This window comes from Salminus brasiliensis, chromosome 1 (genome assembly GCF_030463535.1).
Source record: "Salminus brasiliensis chromosome 1, fSalBra1.hap2, whole genome shotgun sequence".
Lineage (NCBI taxonomy): Eukaryota > Metazoa > Chordata > Actinopteri > Characiformes > Bryconidae > Salminus > Salminus brasiliensis.
In genome coordinates this window covers 94,037,828-94,056,338 of record NC_132878.1, presented here as the reverse complement: position 1 = coordinate 94,056,338, position 18,511 = coordinate 94,037,828, and the positions used below count along the sequence as shown (strand labels likewise).

The following is an 18,511-nucleotide window of genomic DNA, read 5'->3' as shown; positions in this document are numbered from 1 at the left end:
CAGGGTTTCTTTCTCTCGATCTGAGGGAGTTTTTCCTTGCCTCTGTCGCCACTAGCTTGCTCAAAAATGCTTGAACCAGGATCTCTGTAAAGCTGCTATATGAAAACATTCAGAGATCAATAAATCAGAACTCAACTGAATTGAACATGCTGATTGTTATTCTTTAAAAAGTCTTAATATCCATTAAGCTACTCTTAAATTGACATAGCTCATTACAAAGAAATGGTAATACTGTATACTGTACTGCTGCCCACTGCTAACTGTACCTCTTCTCTGTGGAAAGAAGGTCAGACCCCCTGACACCAGCTACAGCAATATTCCACCCAAAAAGCTGATGCTGTCTGAGTGATTCATTTGTTTCATTAGCTCGGCACCATGCAAAACGTTCGGCGAGGAATTCATTACGACAGCAGCTTAAGAATTTCAACTGGTCAGGTTAGGGTCATATGGAGAAATTAGGACACTCCATGAAATACCTTTGTCTTTTTTAACATGATAAAGATCATTTGGACATTTTATTGAGATATGGAGGCGCTGGATCTGGCCATGGTGATCTTCTTCACCACTCACTTCAACTATCAAGGACAGGCCAGACTAAACATCTGAGGCTCCTCCAGCCTCCAGAATCCTCTCCAACCATGTTCTGATCATCTGCAGCTGATTCGGATTCTACACATTATCAGTAGTAATAAATGTGAGGAGGTTCAAACTTTTTCCCTTATTAGAAATGTACATGTACAAAAATGTAATTTACATTTACATTTACGGCATTTAGCAGACGCTCTTATCCAGAGCGACTTACAAAGTGCTTTGCTATTTACCCAAGAAAGAAACCTTAGCTAGTTAGAATAGACTAATAATTCAAAGATACCTCCAAGCTTTAGACATTACTAAACACAAGACAATAAGGTGACCATGGTACTCTATTCATCCAAGTACTCTCGGAAGAGGTGGGTCTTCAGTTTGCGTTTGAAGACAGCGAGCGACTCGGCCGCTCGGACACCCAGGGGAAGCTCGTTCCACCACTTCGGTGCAGGAGAGAAAAGAGCCTGGACGCTTGTCTTCCGAGGATTTTGAGGGATGGCGGGTCGAGCCGAGCCGTACTTGAAGCTCAAATTTTAGAAATGATGATTAAAGACAAGGATGCACCGATCTGCCGATACAACATACCAATACCAACTCTGACTTAAATACTTGATACTCCGCTATAAATCCTGATTATTTATAGTGTTCCACTTTTTATCCCAAATAAGATCTAATAATCTTGAAAGAGCAGCGTTTTATTGATTAAGGAAATGCACATTTGAGAAATTTCAGAGCTATAAAAAAAATTGAATTGCTAAATTGCTTTAAATATTGCTAAGTTTGACCGACTAACTAACTTTTAACTGGTGTAAAATTCACATTTCAGAGCAGTGAAAAAAACAGCAGTTTAGAAACCGAAAGTGCTGATTCAGCAAATTTCTCATTCAGGATCACAACTCTGTGTAAAAATGTACTAAACTTCAGTGTTTCCTTTAAACAAGCTGCTGAAACTTAACTTCTGGTTTCAGAACCAAACAAAAAGACATCACAAGGAAACAGAAAGAGCTATAAGTTCATAAAATGACTGTTTAATTGTATTATAACTATTTATTACTGGTTTTACTGGTTGTTTAAACATTTGATTGTAATAAAAAAGTAAAAATAAATATATATATATATATATATATAGTGTCAGTAAGCTCCATGGTATCGGTGCTCTCGACTGCTGATACAGATACTGTGTGTAAGTGCCAGTATCTGCGCCGACACTAGTTAAAGACATTTCTTCAGGTGTGTGTGTTTAGTTAGATTACCTCCATCTCTCAGTATTCTTAACATAATGATCAAATCTCTACATGTTCAAAAAGACTAAAAGGGGTTTCAGGGGTCTCGTCATTTCTTACTTCACCTGACCGTATCTGAACTGCTGCAGAATTTGAAGCAAATATGAAAATATGAAGCACAAGAGAACGAGGGTCGCTGCAGTTTCTCTCACCTTGGGCGGTTTGAATGGGTAGTCGGGCGTGAACGCGATGTCGAGGAAAAATACCCCTCCTTCATAGACGGAGCCTGGTGGTCCCAGGATGGTCGACCTCCACTCATAGATGTTGTCTCCTTTGGGGCCGGCGCTGTGGACGAGAACCGAGACACTTCTGAACAGCTGTTTCTCCATGTTAGAGCACTGCAAGTACACTGCGTTTGCTGACCGCACACCAGAGCAAGCTGAAGATCAGCCAGGGTCTCTGTGCAAGTGACCAAAGACGAGCACTCGCAAAGACGCCACTGTCGACAAGTCTGAGGTAGTACCATAATATAATATATAATACTAGTGAGAAACTGTTGGGACTTATTTTATATATATGTGTGTGTGTGTATATATATATATATATATACACACACTCACACAGGCACATATATAAAATACATATACATGTAGTATGTCTTATTATATAGTATTTTCCAAATGAAAATAAACATTTGCCTGATTGAGGCTGACCCTTCTTTTCGACGTAGGCGAGAATTTACAGTAAACAGGGACTAGAAAAGAAAAGAAAAATATTTAAGTAATTTACAATAAATCAAATGAACGAAGAAAAAAAATTAACAAATCAATAGAAAATTAAGGGTAAATTATATGCTATTTAATTAAGAGAAAAAATGTGTAATTAATTAATGACAATAATGATAAATAAACACAATTGGGTTATACAAATAGAAAAGCAAAAAAAAAGAATGAACTTTTAAAGTATTTAAAAAGTAACAGGTCAAATTAAGGAATATACAAGGAATCATGTCCAGTGGATGCCAGGTGCACTCTGCTACAGCAAACCTAAGGATCAGAAGTGGGTCAGAACCTTAAAAGACGATATCCAATCTGGATTGGCCCCTGATCCAGAGTCACTGGATGGGATCGGGACAACCCTAGTAATGAACGTATATTTATGGCATTTGAAGTCTCCATAAATAACCTTCTTAACCTTTCTGAAGCAGACGTGGCTCAGGAGGACTCATCTGAAATGCAGTCATTATCCTTCCGTTTTTTTTTGTTTTGTTTTTTAATCAGACAAATGGAATTAGGAAGCAATGCTGAAGACTGATCACAGCATCTGGAGCTGACAACCAGCTAATTAGTGGTTAATTATTAACTGAAACATTAATCAATGCGATCTATTGCCTGCACCAGCCGAGGAGAACAAATGCACGGGGCAGCAGCTTTGTTTGCCGGCCACAGGGGATCCGCTTCACTGGCATTAGAAACAGGGAGACGGGACGGCCCTGTCGAGCGGCGGCAATGCTGAGACAAGTGTGCTGGTCCTGCTCTGTAGGCATCAGTCCTGACGCTTGTATTGGGCAGCTTCTCTTCTTCGAGGTACACTATATTGACAAAAGTATTGGGACACCTGCTCATTCATCGTTTCTTCTGAAATCAATCCCGTATTTGCTGGAGTACCTGTCTCTCCTGTCTATGGAGGAAGAAGCATAGCTGTGAGGATTTGATTGACTGCATTCAGCGAGGGTTAGTGAGGTCAGGATGTTGGATGATGATCACCACCCCACCTCATCATCAACTCCCCAGCTCATCCCAAAAGTACTACATGGATGGAGCACCAGCCATCATTCCAGAGAACACTAGCAGTTCTTCCACTGCCCCATAGCTCAATGCTGCTGGGGGGCTTTATATACCCCTATAGCCCACGCCTGGCCTGGCATTAGGCAGCATGGTGCCAATAGGTTCATCATGTTTATCTGCTCCTATTCTCTTGACAGCACTATTGTAGGTGTGTATCTAAGCATCTGTCTCAGCAATGGGTGTAGCTTAAAGCAGCTGAGCACATTCATTAGAAGGGGTGTCCACAAACATTTGGACATCTAGTGTAAAGGTACAGATCTTCGATCCTCATGCACGTCTAAAACTGGGCTGCTTGAATTCCTGCCCATGACGCTTACAGCTGAAACGATCGTCAGCAGCAGGTAAGATCTAGACGGTCGTGTAGCGCTGTTGAGAAAGGTCCTTCTTCTGAGGTTTAATGGCCACTCCGAATCAAAAGGCTGCCACCTCCGCTGGATTCCCTCGTCGATAAATGCCATAGTTAGGATTTATAGCATTCCCCTGCCTCCATCGCTTCACTGCTGTCAGCGCCATCCCGACTGGCCCCATTCCAAGAGCAGGCTGGGATTGCATCCAGCTACGCGGGATAATAAACAATGGGCTGAATTTTATGTAATTACCCCCGAGCTCTTAGTCAAAGAGGAACACACGCTTGCACACACACACACACACACAGTAAGCACACAATTATGATACACAAACATATCGGCACGTCTACGGATTCATATATATTTCAGTCATGCGTAAGTAAGGAAACATCATTTGCTGTGTCTCCTCTGTATTCACTAATGAACTAATGCAATTTCCATCATTTGGAAGGTTCAGTGCGAGTTCAGGCCCTGAGAGTGTTTACCTGCATACACACACACACACACACACACACACACACACAATGCTGTTTAATGGATACACAGTCATGGATAACAGCACTGGGCTCTAATAGACAGACATGTCATCAGTATGGACATCAGTACAATACAGCAGAGATGAGCAATTTCTGTCTATGTGCTAAGGACATCAGGCCAAATGTAATGGGAATCCTGACCGAAAAAAAGGCTGTGGGTGGGCTGGCGGGGGCTGACTTGACTTGAAAGCGAGGTTCCTCACAAAAACCAGAGCTTTTCTACCAGGCGAGTCTGTTCAGAACGACTGATGAGAACCTCCTCAGCACGTGAACCTCAATACGGGGGGCAGCAGTGTGTGCGAAGTGGGCCGGTAGTCACCGATACACAGTACCGGCCCAACTACATTTTACTGGGACTTTCCTAAATGTCTGGGATTTCAGCACAGCGTAAATTCTCAGCAAATCTACATGTACCTGCATCTTCATTCATGGTTTCTTCTGAATTTAAGGGGATTAAAATGAGCTTATCCTGCTTTTGTTGGAGTAACTAAGTAACTAAGTAAGTCTTGGAGGAGCATTGCTGTGAGGATTTGATTGCATATAGCCACAGGAGCATCAGTGAGTTCAGGATGGATGTTGGATGATGATCACCAGGACAAGAGCCAGATGAAGCTCCAAGTTTCGATTCATGAATCAGATAAGGGTTAAAAGTCAGGCTTTCCGGGAAGACTGAACAGGGTCTGACGGTGGGTATTTTAATAGCAACTGACTTGGTTTGCCAAAAAAATAAATAAAATGCATAAATAAATAAACAAAAAGCTCCAACAAATTAGATCTACTTAAAGCCCCCCGGCCACCGCAGCGGACACCCATGAGACCCCAGAGCTCTTTTTTGTTTTACAAACAAAACAGGATCCTACTATATGAAATGCACTGGCTGCTCACCTTTTCCTTTCTCCAAGTTTAACTGTTCATCTGGCTCTTGTCCTGGTGATCATCATCCAACATCCTGACCTCACTGATGCTCCTGTGGCTATATGCAATCAAATCCTCACAGCAATGCTCCTCCAAGACTTAGTTACTTAGTTACTCCAACAAAAGCAGGATAAGCTCATTTTAATCCCCTTGAATTCAGAAGAAACCATGAATAAGCAGGTGTCCCAATACTTTTGTCCATATATTGCCCACATATCTATAGTGTATTCTCCAAACGACTGCTTGCACCAAACTGTCTGGAGGTCTGGTGTGAACATGCGTACTTCTACACCCCCCAAATATCCTGATGCCAAAATGCTTTACCATACAAAAAAAAAAAAATAAAGGTCACACTTGCTCTCCTCTATTGGAATATGACAACAACTGGCCAAAAGTATTTGGTCACTGGAACCTTGGCCTGCTAACTAATTACTCCAAAAACTAGCCCAGACTATCTTATAAATTATCATTCTGACAAAAAAAAAAAAAAAAAAAAAAAATTTGACAAATAAGCAGCCCAGCATGTGAGCTGGCCATGTGCATAATGATGAGCGAGCAACATCTGGTGGCTGGGTGCTGAGGAGAGCGCAGCAGCAGCCTCGCCATGCAGCCGTGATCGCGGGGGCCAATTACACGCTGGAAGCAGCAGATGTAGTTAGTCATAAATCCAGGCGAAGCCGCGCTCGGGCTCGGATAAAGAAGCCGTCTCTGCCGTGCTGTTTGCGGAAATGAGGGCTGATGAGCGGGAGGGTTAGGCAGATCGCTAATGCTAATGATTACAGCCTCCGGGCGAACTGTAGTTTAACAAAAAGCTGGTCAGATCGCTGTGCCGTTTGTTCTGCAACGAAACACAAACGAACAGAAACAGAAACGAACATTAAAAGTTTCGTTTGAGCGAACTGGAACAATACAGCCCCATGAAACAAGCAGGACACCTCATTAAAACCGGTGTCTTTTTCAACATATGAAAAAACATCTGGATGTTTGATCTTCATGTGATCAACACTGAGAGACGCAGGTAATATGACTAAACTCGTACATCTGAGGAAACGTCTTTAAAACATTAAATATAAAATATATAATTAATCGAAATGTCTTGTATTGGGTATCTGCCCCGATATTAACAAAATTAGCTGGATCGGGTATGGGATAATTAGGCCGATCCATGGAACAGATCCACTAAATGTTTAGATGTTTGCATTTTTTAACTGCTGCTTATATGTTTGACCAAGTTGCTGCTAGATTTTATTTTTAGTTACGCTAAATATTTTAATAAGTCAGATCCGGATGCTTTAAGTCTCTCCCACATGGTGAGGTTTACAGTTTATTAATTCCACAATAGTATAGGATCGGTATCGGGTATCGACCGATATGCAAAGTTTATATATTGTATCGGTACCGGAACTGAAAAAGGTGGATCGGTGCATCCCTAGTCTTATTACAACCCCAAACGTTTAGTCTGGTCTGCTCTTGATATTTAAGATATTTAAAACATTAAATATAAAAAACATAATTAATCGAAATGTCTTGTATCAGGTATCTGCCCCGATATTAAAAATAAAAAAATTTGCTGGATCGGGTATGGGATAATTAGGCCAATCCATGGAACAGATCCACTAAATGTTTAGATGTTTGAAATTTTTAACTGCTGCTTATATGTTTGACCAAGTTACTTATTTATTCTCCGGTTTAGCTGCTAGATTTTATTTTGAATTACGCAAAAAAATTAAAAATAAGACTGATTACTGTTTGTGTGTTTGACAAAGTCAGATCCTGATGTCTTAAGTCTCTCCCACATGGTGAGGTTTACAGTTTATTAATTCAACAATAGTATAGGATCGGTATCGGGTATCGACCGATATGCAAAGTTTATGTATCGTATCGGTATCGGAACTGAAAGAGCTGAATCGGTGCATCCCTAGTCTTATTACAACCCCAGACGTTTAGTCTGGTCTGCTCTTGATTGAAGTTGAAGCGAGGGGTGAAGAAGATTATCATGGCCAGATCCACAGAGCTCTCTGAGGCCTTCAGAAAGAAGGCTGTAGGTGCAGAGGTGTCTGGGAAGGGGTTTAAGAAGATCTCAGAACTGTTCACCGTCCGCTAAATCATTCACAAGTGGAGAACATTTTACGCAAGCACTCAAGTCTGCATCCACGGCCGATTCTGGGCTCGTTTGGGGAAGGAGCTCATCATCACTGAACAGCGAAACTTCTGATCGTCACTCTTCTGAGCACATTTTTACGCTTAACACCTGCAAACGAGGAGCCGTTCTCATAGGAGGAGGTTTTTAGCCATGCAGGCGCCAAGTCGAGGCAGTCCCGGAAAGAAAACGGACCAAAATTAACCAATCATGCAACCCCACATGTGGCGCCGGGTGTGGATAACTTCTACACTTGGCGTAACCCCCTGATCTGGACCGCTCCCAGGCTCAAAAACAGCTCTCATACAGGTCCAAATGTCCACGAAATCGTGAAGCAAGCGAACCTGGGCCTGGAAAAGAGTGTAAAAATAATAAAATAATAAACCTAGTGTTAAAAAAACACCCTTACATGACAGCCAGCAAGATCATGTGTCATAAAAATGTCAATCATGGTAGCAGGTAGCGCTTGCCCATGTCCAAGTACAGCATCGACCATCAGAAAAAGTAAAAACTGCACAAGGGAGATTTTCATGGGTGTGTTGCAAGGAGGAAACCCTTGCGGTCAATTAGGGCGTCCTAATTTTTTCACACGACTATTCTCAGTTTGAAAAAACAAACGTGGTCTTGTGGGTTGCGGCTGGGTGCTGCAGCTGCAAGTCTTATCTACGAATCGTGTTCACCAGGTTAAAAACTGAGAAGAGCTCACTGACAGCCATGGCTGCCTACAGAGCAGCCCCTGAAGACCCCTCCTTGTAGCTGTAGGTGTGTGTGTGTGGGTGTGTAAGTGCATTCAACGGGCTCTGACCTGTGGCTAAAAGCTAAGTCAGGCACTGTTACCCAGCAACAGCCCCCTGTCCCCCAGCGTGAGCGGATGGATTCGCAGCACCAGCAGCCTTGGAGGGCAAAACCTCGACCGGCTTCTATCTGAAGTTTCAGCGAGTCAGGAGACGAAGGGGTTTTCTGAGTGACGATATTTTAACGTTATCGTGATATCGATATGTTTGTCTAAGTATATCGAGGGTAGCGTTAGTGCTTAATAAACACTGATCATCTGAATAGAAGATTATAAGAATCTGTCGCTGCTGATGTTTTTAGTCTGTAATTACTTGTATCGTGATAAATATCGTGAAAAATATCGTGAATAGCGAAAAAAAAGGCTTGAAATATCGTAATCTAGCATTTTTACCATATCGCCCAGCCCTAGTTTCTACCCTGACTGCTCTGACTGAAATGACAAACTCTATCAGAACCACTCCAACTACACTATATGGCCAAAAGTGTGTGGACACCCATCCTAAATATGTGTTCACGTGTTGTAGCCACTCCCACAAATCAAGCACATCTCCACTGACAAACACAGGCAGTAGAATGGGTCATATAGAGGATGGCACCTTCGCCACAAGTCGGTTCATTAAAATCTCTGCCCTGCTAGAGCTGCCCTAGTCAACAGTAAGTGCTATTGTTGTGTAATGATATGTGGTGGAGGCTAAAAGGACTAGAGTGTCGGCCCGTATAGTAGAGTTGATTTCTGAAGAGGAGAAGGGATGACTATTGGTGGCCTGGGCTGGCCTTTTAGTTCCACCAGTGAAGGGTGGTGCAAATGCTTCTGACTTTGCGAAAGAGTTTGGGAAAGACCCTCTTATCCCTGCATGACTGAGATGCACCTCAACACCCTTTGGGATGAGCAGACCACTGGAGGTCCTCCACACACTCCACGGTCTTTTTGGACCTTGCATCGTCAACAAGGACTCATGCAGGGATAAGAGGGTCTTTCCCAAACTCTCAACACCCTTGGGATGAGCAGAAACGTTAATTTTGAGCTAGGCCTTCTCGTCCAACATCAGTGTCAGACCTCACAGATGTTCTTTTTTGACTAAAAGGGGCCCAAGTTTTTATAGACACTCTCCCCAACGTCCTGGAGAAAACCTTTCCAGAAGAGTGGAGGATGTCGAATAGTTGCGACAGTCAAGTCTCTGCATAGTTTCGACCATCTTCTACGTTCTACTATAACTTACACACGTCTCAGATCTCATAATTAGTCCGTTACATGTTTTACTAATGAGAATGAGACCGACCACAAGTTGGTTTATAAAATTTCTGCCCTGCTAGAGCTGCCCTAGTCAACAGTAAGTGCTAGCACTGTGAAATATCTAGGAGCAACAATGTTTTCTTAAAAAATAACCTGATTTTAGGATTTCAAAACAGACCTTCCACTGTAATCCCCACTACAGCAGAAGTGTTTATCGACTGTTTGGCATTAGTTCATGTCTATTCCCAAGCAACAAAAGTGAAAGGAGGAAGTGGATTAGAGCTGGTCAAATCACTGACCGAAACAGAGCTGAAGGGAGAATGCTGTGAATGTGCGGTGTGGGAAAATAGCTATATTCCCAGGGTAGCCCTTACTTACGGTTTTACCCAGCTGGCTTACATAAAGCCACTCTCTGTTGCCTTGTGTTTTGCCTTCTCTGTCAACTGTTTGTGGTGCTGGACTCAAAAACCTCAAATCCTCCTGCTACACCTTTTATACACAGCACAACCAAATATACACTGATCAGCCATAACACTAAAACCACTGACCGATGACGTGAACAACGCTGATTACCTGATTAAGGGGGGGAGCTACATACTAGTCAGCAAGTGAACAGAGACACTCCTAAACGACTGGGTCAGAACATCTCCAGAACATCAGGCAGGTCTTGTGGGGTGTTTTTGGTATGCAGTCTTTGGTCAGTTCCTACCAAAAGTGCTCCTAGAAAGGACAACCGGTGAACCGGCGACAGGGTCATGGGCACCTGAGGCTCATTGATGCTCATGGAGGCCTCACCTCACAACTTACAGGACTTAAAGGATCTGCTGTCAATGTTAGTCTTGGTGCCAGACACCACAGGATGCCTTCAGAGGTCTTGTGCAGTTCTTGCCTCAATGGATCAGAGTGGTTTCGGCAGCTCAAGGGGGATCTACTCAGTATTAGGGAGGTGGTTCTGGCTAATGTTATGAATAATTAGGACGTATAACGTCAGTTTAGCATTTCTGCTTTCTATTTAAATAGGGAATTTCATGAGACACACACACACACACACACACTCACAGTAGTATTATATACAGCTTAATTTTATGGTTTTATATATCAAACAATAGCCAGACAACGAAAAAAACATGCATCTGGCATCTAAAATGACTATAATCAATAATCAATAATAAACATCCAAACTCATGCGGCCCCTTTAACACTCGTCGCCACTCCAAGATCTTTCACAGTAACCCCCGATTCAGTGAAAACCATGCAACCACTTCCTTTATTCTTGCGTAAACAAGCGAGTCTCGGGTGACTCTCACGAAATACATCTGCTTTCATTTCAGTCTCTCAATGAGCTTTCAGTGTATCCAGTTCTATTCAAGCATGAATGTTCGTAAAAGCTCAAGAACCTGCCATCCAGCATCCACTAAAACGCCGGGCACACTGTTTTATATAAAAGCCTTGTATTAAACCCCTGACTTTAACTGGCTGTGTTACATTATTGAGCTACAGGCAGTCCTGCATTTAGTTTCAGATACCAGCCGGCTTCAAATTCAACTGAACCAAACAACCACAAAGGTGAGAGAGACAACATGGACAATATATCATGGTATTTTAAGGCATTTTCACTCAACCGCTCAAAGTTCAGCGTCAACAAAACATGAATGAGACTTAAAGAAGAATTATACGGCAGAACAAACAGGAATAAAAGAAATGTATAAATAAGATATATAAATATATAATATATATAAATAAAATACAGCAGTTGTGTCCCAATTCAGAGGCTGCATCCTTCAAAGAACGAGGTTGTGTAGTTTGAATTATTATTCTAAGAGGACACGTGTATATTTATATCCCAAATGTATAATTTTGCCGATTATGACCCCCCCCTTAAAATACGTAAAACCTGTGCGCCAAATTTGTGACCCTTCTTCTCTAGAGAGTCGCCCAGGTGCTCAGATGTTCAGTCTCTCGTCACTTTAAGACTTGACCACTGCAGCTCTCTATTGGCTGGTCTCACTCTGCGCACCATCAGACCCCTGCAACTTATCCAGAATACAGCAGCACGGGTCGTCTTCAATGTCCCTAAATTCAGCCATGTTTATCTCCCCCTCTGCTACGTACTCTCTCTCTTCACTGGCTTCCTGTAGCTGCTGCCCAGGTCATCAGATTCAAACCCCTGACTCTGGCCTACAAAGCCAAGACTGGACCAGCCAGCCCCTCCGTACTTGATGGCGATGGTCAATCAAAAGCCGATCCGCACCAAGAGCCCTTCCAGCTTCAAGTACGGCTCGGCTCGACCTGCCATCCTTTAAGATCCACGGAAGACGAGCGTCCAGACTTTTTACTGTCCTGCACTGAAGTGGTGGAACGAGCTTCCCCTGGGTGTCCGAACAGCAGAGTCCAACGCTCACTGTCTTCAAACCCAGACTGAAGACCCTCCTCTTCTGAGAGTACTTGGGTGAATAGTAGAGTATTATGGTCTCCTTACTGACTTGTGTTTAGTAGAGTCTAAGATTAGAGGATCTTTGAATTTTAGTCTATTTAGACTAGCTGAGGTTTTTCTTGAGTAAATAGTGAAGCACTTTTGTAAGTCGCTCTGGATAAGAGCGTCTGCTAAATGCCTTCAATATAATGTAAATGTCTGTTTTCTATTAAAGATCCATGCATCACTAATGGCCCAACATTGCCACGATGTTCATGTTCAGGAGGAGTGTATATAAACTTCACACCACCACTGTAGCTACACTGGGAGCTACACTAAGACTGTCTGTGCCCAAATAATGCTTTCAATGCTGAAATAATTACTCCTGGGACGGTTGTGCCCAAGTACTCGGTTAAAGATCCTGTAAACTGCATAGCATCAAGTACCTAAACGTAAGGCTATGGACCCTTCCTGTAGTCATATCAATCACACCAGAATATCATCAATCTGACCCTACGGAGAATAAAGGCTTATTCCACTGCAAGTTCAGGGTTCATACACTTAACCACGTTCCATGACTTTTTAAGTACCAAAAAACGAAATTCCAGGACCAAATTCTACCATCATTCGTTTTCGGGAATGTTTAGTCCACGCTAGTAGCTGAAAGATCAGTCCAGGCTAGCTTGTGTTTTATTTTTATATTATTATATAAAATGACGACAGAAGCTCATTACAATAAACATTTCCAGGACTTTTAAGTACTTTTTATTTTGTTATTTTTCAAGAACTACTTAGTACTGGATTTTAGCATGTTTATTTTCCACGACTTTCCAGTTTTTCTTTTCAGGACTCGTACGAACCCTGACATTAGTATACGCTAGAGCTTAGCGATATGGAAAACAAATGATATCACAATATTTATAGACCTTTTTACGATATACAATATTTATCACAATATTTCATCATGTAGACAAAATGCACCAGCAGCGTAAATTACTAACAACTGCTATCCAGATACTCTCCCATTGAATTAAATAAGACTGGTTTCACTCTTTGTAAGGAACATGCAGTTAATATCGCAGATATCCACGATACACTCATGAAAGCATATTGTGTACCGCACTAAAATATCGGCATATTGCCCAGCTCTAGTATACGCTGCTAATCAGGTCCAGATGCCATTCGACTTTGAAGCAATGGTGGAAAAGCTGGAGTTTTGCTAAACTGTAGAAAACACCTAGGAAGTCAACTATTAGGGCTGTGTACTGGCAGGAACCTGAAGCTTCTTCAATACAGGAAGCCGCCTTCTCTTTGTATGATAACCCAGATGACCTGTACTGAATGTAAAACCACCAAAACCACTAGTGGTGTTGATGAGGGGGGCGGGGATGGGCGGTGGTGTTCATCCGCTCTGCTGTAGCTGCAGGAGCGTGTAACATACAGACACGGATACGGCGGTCTTCAATTCTGCCCCCTCGCTGCCCTCTTCTAACCCCATCTGCCGTAAACACCGATCAAGCAGCAGAACCGCTCGGGTCTCTAGAGCATTCTGGGAGTGCTTGTGGATCTGAAGGCCTTCACACTTACTGCTAGGGAAATTAACATGGGATTGATTACCACCTTACACACACACACACACTGTGGAAAGTAGAGGTCTGAAGGGTTGGCCGGTCTGACATTTCTTCTTTTTAAAGTCTACTGAGCTGCTTTCGACTGAGGCTCTTCTCTTAAGATGAGCTCAAACACTCGACTACCCCACAGGAAGACGTTTCACACACAGCTAACGCAACACCATGTGAGAGTGTGTGTGCAGTTTCAGTGTCAGAACTGGTTCTGGACAATTGTTTGTTGTCTGTCTCTACTGTCCAGGGAAAAATAAGGCTTTCTACTAGATTTTGGATTTTGATTGATATAAGATAAAAGAGCGTTAGTGAGGTCGGGATGTTGGATGACGATCACAACCCTAACTCATCCCAAAAGTACTGGAAAGGGCACCATCATCATCATCATCAGTCCAGAGAACACAGTTCTTCCACTGCTCCACAGCTCAATGCTGATGGGGGGCCGAATCCCCCTCTAGCCCACGCCTGGCATTGGGCAGCATGGTGCCAATAGGTTGGATCAACGATGTTGATCTGCTCCAGAGAGTCCTATTCTATTGGCAGTACTACAGAAGCTATGTGTGTGTTTGCATTTGCACATCTGGGTCAGCAACAGGTACACCATAAAAGTAGCTGAATGTGTAGAAAGCAGTAGAATGCAGTAGAAAGGTGTCCACAAACATTTGGACATTGTGTATTTGGAGATCATCAGAACAGATGCAGGTGAGCATAAATACAGTAAATAGAGCAAGAGCTTCTCATTCTGAAGAAAGAAAGTAGTGAGATCTTGTCGGTGAGCTAGTCTGAAGAACAGAGCTCGGTTCCTCCAGGTTTCTCCTGGACGCCCCCCAGTCCAGCCAGCACAGCGTGGAGGATGTGTTCAACTCCATCAGCAGCAGCAGCAGCAGCTCACCTGATTTACCATCATTAAGCCCTGATTTACCACCAAACCAGGTGTTGATCTGAGGAGAACTCTAAATAATACTAGACTCCATGAGGAGAACTTTGAGAGGAGATGTTCTAATGATGAACACAGTGATGGAGAACCATCAGTGATGGAGTATAAGAGCGTCTGATCCAGAAGGTGTTGGACGTACGTACGTAGGTACATTCTGAAGCAGCGCAAACTATATAAAAAGATCAATGAAAGGCAGCAGACAAAGACACACGGGATAAGGCACTTCAGAAAGAGACACCAGGGGCTCCGAAGCTCTTCATGGTTTCTGCTGAAAGTAGAGGTATGCAGTCCTCTGCTGGAGCACCAGAGGGCCTGCAGGCTTTTGTACCAATCCGGCAGACACGCCTCCTTCAGATCCCTGAAACACTGCAGCGTCTGATTACAGATTACAGGTGTGTAAGATGAGGGGGAGAAGCAAGGAGCTAAAACTCCAGGAGGAAACCTGCCAACCCCTGGAGGGGCTTGTGACACGGGCTTGACAGCGCCGGGACCGCCAGTTTGCAGGATGAGTAAAACATTGCCTGGTGTTGCAGGCGAGAAGCTAACTGGGAACTAGTGTTCCAGGTGGGGTTGTCAGCTTATGCTGCACTCTGGCGAACGAACAGTGAAGCTCATCCACTTTTTTCCTTGCATTTTGACCTAAAATTCAAAGACAGCCTAGTCTGTTTTAATGAACCAAAAACAAGCCATAGTGCCTTTATACAACCACTTTCCAGCCTCTTTTAGAATGAAACCGGTTGCTCTTCTCCAGAACGGCTTACAGCAGTGCTTCGCTGTTCGCTCAGAAAATACCCTTAGCTAGTTTATATCGGCTAGAAACCAAAAGACCCCTCTAATCTTAGACTCTACTAAACACAGAAGTCAGTATGGAGACCTACAATACTACACATACTCTACACTCTGCACACTAAGCACTAGAGCTGAGCAATATGACGATATTTTATCGTATCGTGATCAATTTTGTTATCGTGACAAAAACCATATGCTTGTCTAAGCGTATGGAGGACACTGTCAGTGCTTAATACACACTGATCAGCTGCAGGTTTCATTACTAGCAGTGTAATTAGACTGGTTTAATAGACTGAATAATAATCATTTAAAAATCCAATAAAATAAAAAATAAAAATAATAGAAAAAAAAACTAAAACGGTTACAAATAAAGCTAAACTTATCAGGAAGTACATTTTTAAAACCCCCTGCATGGATATATGGACTGCAGGATTTGTGTGTGTGTGTGTGTGTGTGGGTGGGGGGGGTACATGGGGCAATGTGAACAGCAAACCTTATGTATTTATTTTAACAAAAATAATAATAATAATAATAATAATAAATACATAAATAAATAAAAAATGCCCCCCTTCACCCAATCCACCCTTTACATTAATGCAAAATGAACTTCTTGTAAATGAGACACTAGAAGCAATCTGTCTCACAGAGACTTTCTCGTCAAGCCATGTCAATTACACTACCCTTCAGTGAATGGTGACCCAGGCTGCTGAATATTAAAGAGGTAGTTCCCCTGAGTGGAGGTGCAGCGCGACGCTCACGTTAACTTTACACTCTGCTGCTGGAAGATTCGTGACCTACTGCTTTCATTTGAGTCATTTGGGCTGTGTTAAATTAGCACCCACAGCCTTAGAACTGCTCCTCTGTGTACACCGCGCAGTTGCACTGATCTCGGATGGTGACGGGCGGTGCTAATTATAACACTGCTGTTTTTCACTTTACACCACAACCTCAGTAAATGCTGAGGTTGCAACTGTCCCAGCATCAGTGACCCATATACAAAGGGAAGCGAAATGCCTTCCACTGAACCTGAAAAACATGTCCATCATTAAGATTACCAAAAAAAAAAAGAAAAACAAGAAAAAAGAAGGCATGGTCTATGTGCAGCCAAACAGAACAGACCTTATTTATAATTATTATGATATAGAATGGGCCTATATAGGCCTATTTATATAGTAAATAGGATCAAGCAGTATAGCAGTAATATCGTAATCTGTGGTATTTAAAAATGAGGACGTGACTGATGTGTCAAATTTCGGTGTCTATCTAATAGACAGCCAAATAAGCTCATTCCCTCATATGCAATTAAAAGAGCCACAGGGTGGGGGCGCTGTGAGAGCCCACTCATTGGGGACATCACGCTCTGAAAACAGGTGAAAAAAACAACAAGCCCACCATAGTCGTTTTAATAGGAGAATCAAGCAAATCTGGATGAGCCAGTCTGCTAAATGAGCCGGAAAACCCTCCTAAGACCTTCCCTCGACTCTGAGCTTTCAGATATGAGGCTTTATCCTCTAAACAAGTTTGATTTGGGCCTCAGTTAGCTGGAACACTTTTCTGTGCTGTGACGTTTAGCCTGCTAGCTAACTTATCTAAGCCTAGATAGCCAGCTAGAAGTCCTAACCCAGCTCTCATTTCAACACCAGCCGCTCAACTTCGCTCTCAGACAATGAATAGCAGCTGTTTGTTCTCGGTAGAGCTGTAGCTGAGCTAGTTAAGCAATTGCTAGCTTAGTAAGTGGGCTAAAGGACCAAACTTCAACTTCAGCCGTCTGTCCTTTCAACAGCAGTCACTCGTGTCACTCTCATCGTCTAAACGTTTCTAAGTGGGCTTTTATCCAGCCAGACTTGAAAAAGGTCTTTAGTCGCCAACGACTACGAGCAAGTAATGTTCAAAAATCTCCACCCATTTCAGCAAGGGTGGGGAAGTCCAGTCCTGGAGGGCCTGATTCCTGTGCAGTTTCTTGCTTTTCCTGCTCAAGCACGCCTGATTTAACTCGGCTGTTGATTGCCACTCCCTTCTGGCTGATCTTCCCATGCTCAGGTCCTTGCAATTGATCCAGAATGCAGCAGCACGGGTCGTCTTCAACATTTCAACAAGTTCAGCCATGTTCAGCTCCTCCACTGCTGCGTACTCTCTCTCTTCACTGTAGCTTCCTGTAGCTGCTGCCCAGGTCATCAGATTCAGACCCCTGACTCTGGTCTACAAAGCCAGGACTGGACCAGCCAGCCCCTCTGTACTTAATGGCGATGGTCAATCAAAAGCAGATCTGCACCAAGAGCCCTTCCAGCTTCAAGTACGGCTCGGCTCGACCCACCATCCTTTAAGATCCACGGAAGACGAGCGTCCAGACTTTTTACTGTCCTGCACCGAAGTGGTGGAACGAACTTCCCCTGGGTGTCCGAACAGCAGAGTCCAACACTCACTGTCTTCAAACCCAGACTGAAGACCCTCCTCTTCTGAGAGTACTCAGTGTGCAGAGTGTGTAGAGTATTGTAGGTCTCTATACTGACTTCTGTATTTAGTCATATCTAAGCCTAGAGGGGTCTTTTGGATCAACTCCGCCCCCTGGTTCCCATCCTTTATCCAAAAACCTAAAAAGCCGCCTCTGAGTGAACGGAAACGGCAAAAAACGTTTGTGTGGACAGGTTGCCAAACACATAAAATGCTACATTTCTGAAACCATCCAGATACGTGGGCCTTAAAAGGTGCAGTAATGGGGCTCCAGAGTGGCACGACCGTCCAAACACAGATTCAGTGATGACTGAGGTCCCCCGCTCTCTGCCCGCCCCTTATTGCTTGGCACAGTGCTAGCCATCGTGGCCACCTTTCAGCTGATGTAACACAACTGACACAGGCCTATTTCCAACGAACCATTTCAACAAACCCACCTCCAATGACTTTGACTTTTTACATCTCAACCATTAAATTCGTACTGAAATCTGGAAAAATCAGTGATCAGTGGAATCCCCGCTTTCAGGTTCAGTTTCACGGATCTGGCTCCAACCCAGTTTTACACTACACTCTCCACAAAGCCTCTCACTCCTTTGCTTTCAGACATGTCTGCGCTGATCCCCTAATTACTGCAGAGAGAAAGCGGTAGGAAAAAAAAAAAAAAGACCCCAAACACA

General features: G+C 43.2%; 1 protein-coding gene across 3 annotated transcripts in view; it reads right to left on the bottom strand.

Annotated features, from left to right (window-relative positions):
- Positions 1 to 18,511, bottom strand: part of ube2e2 (ubiquitin-conjugating enzyme E2E 2) — a 47,921-nt gene that overhangs the window by 4,487 nt on the left and 24,923 nt on the right. For 2 of the 3 annotated variants that reach the window (XM_072692454.1, XM_072692456.1), the window contains one exon: positions 2,021 to 2,153. In XM_072692454.1, coding sequence (XP_072548555.1) covers positions 2,021 to 2,153 — 133 coding nt within the window. Of the gene's footprint in view, positions 1 to 2,020; positions 2,154 to 2,506; positions 2,563 to 3,972; positions 4,961 to 18,511 lie in introns of those variants that run through there. The other variant, XM_072692455.1, reaches the window with a different exon arrangement.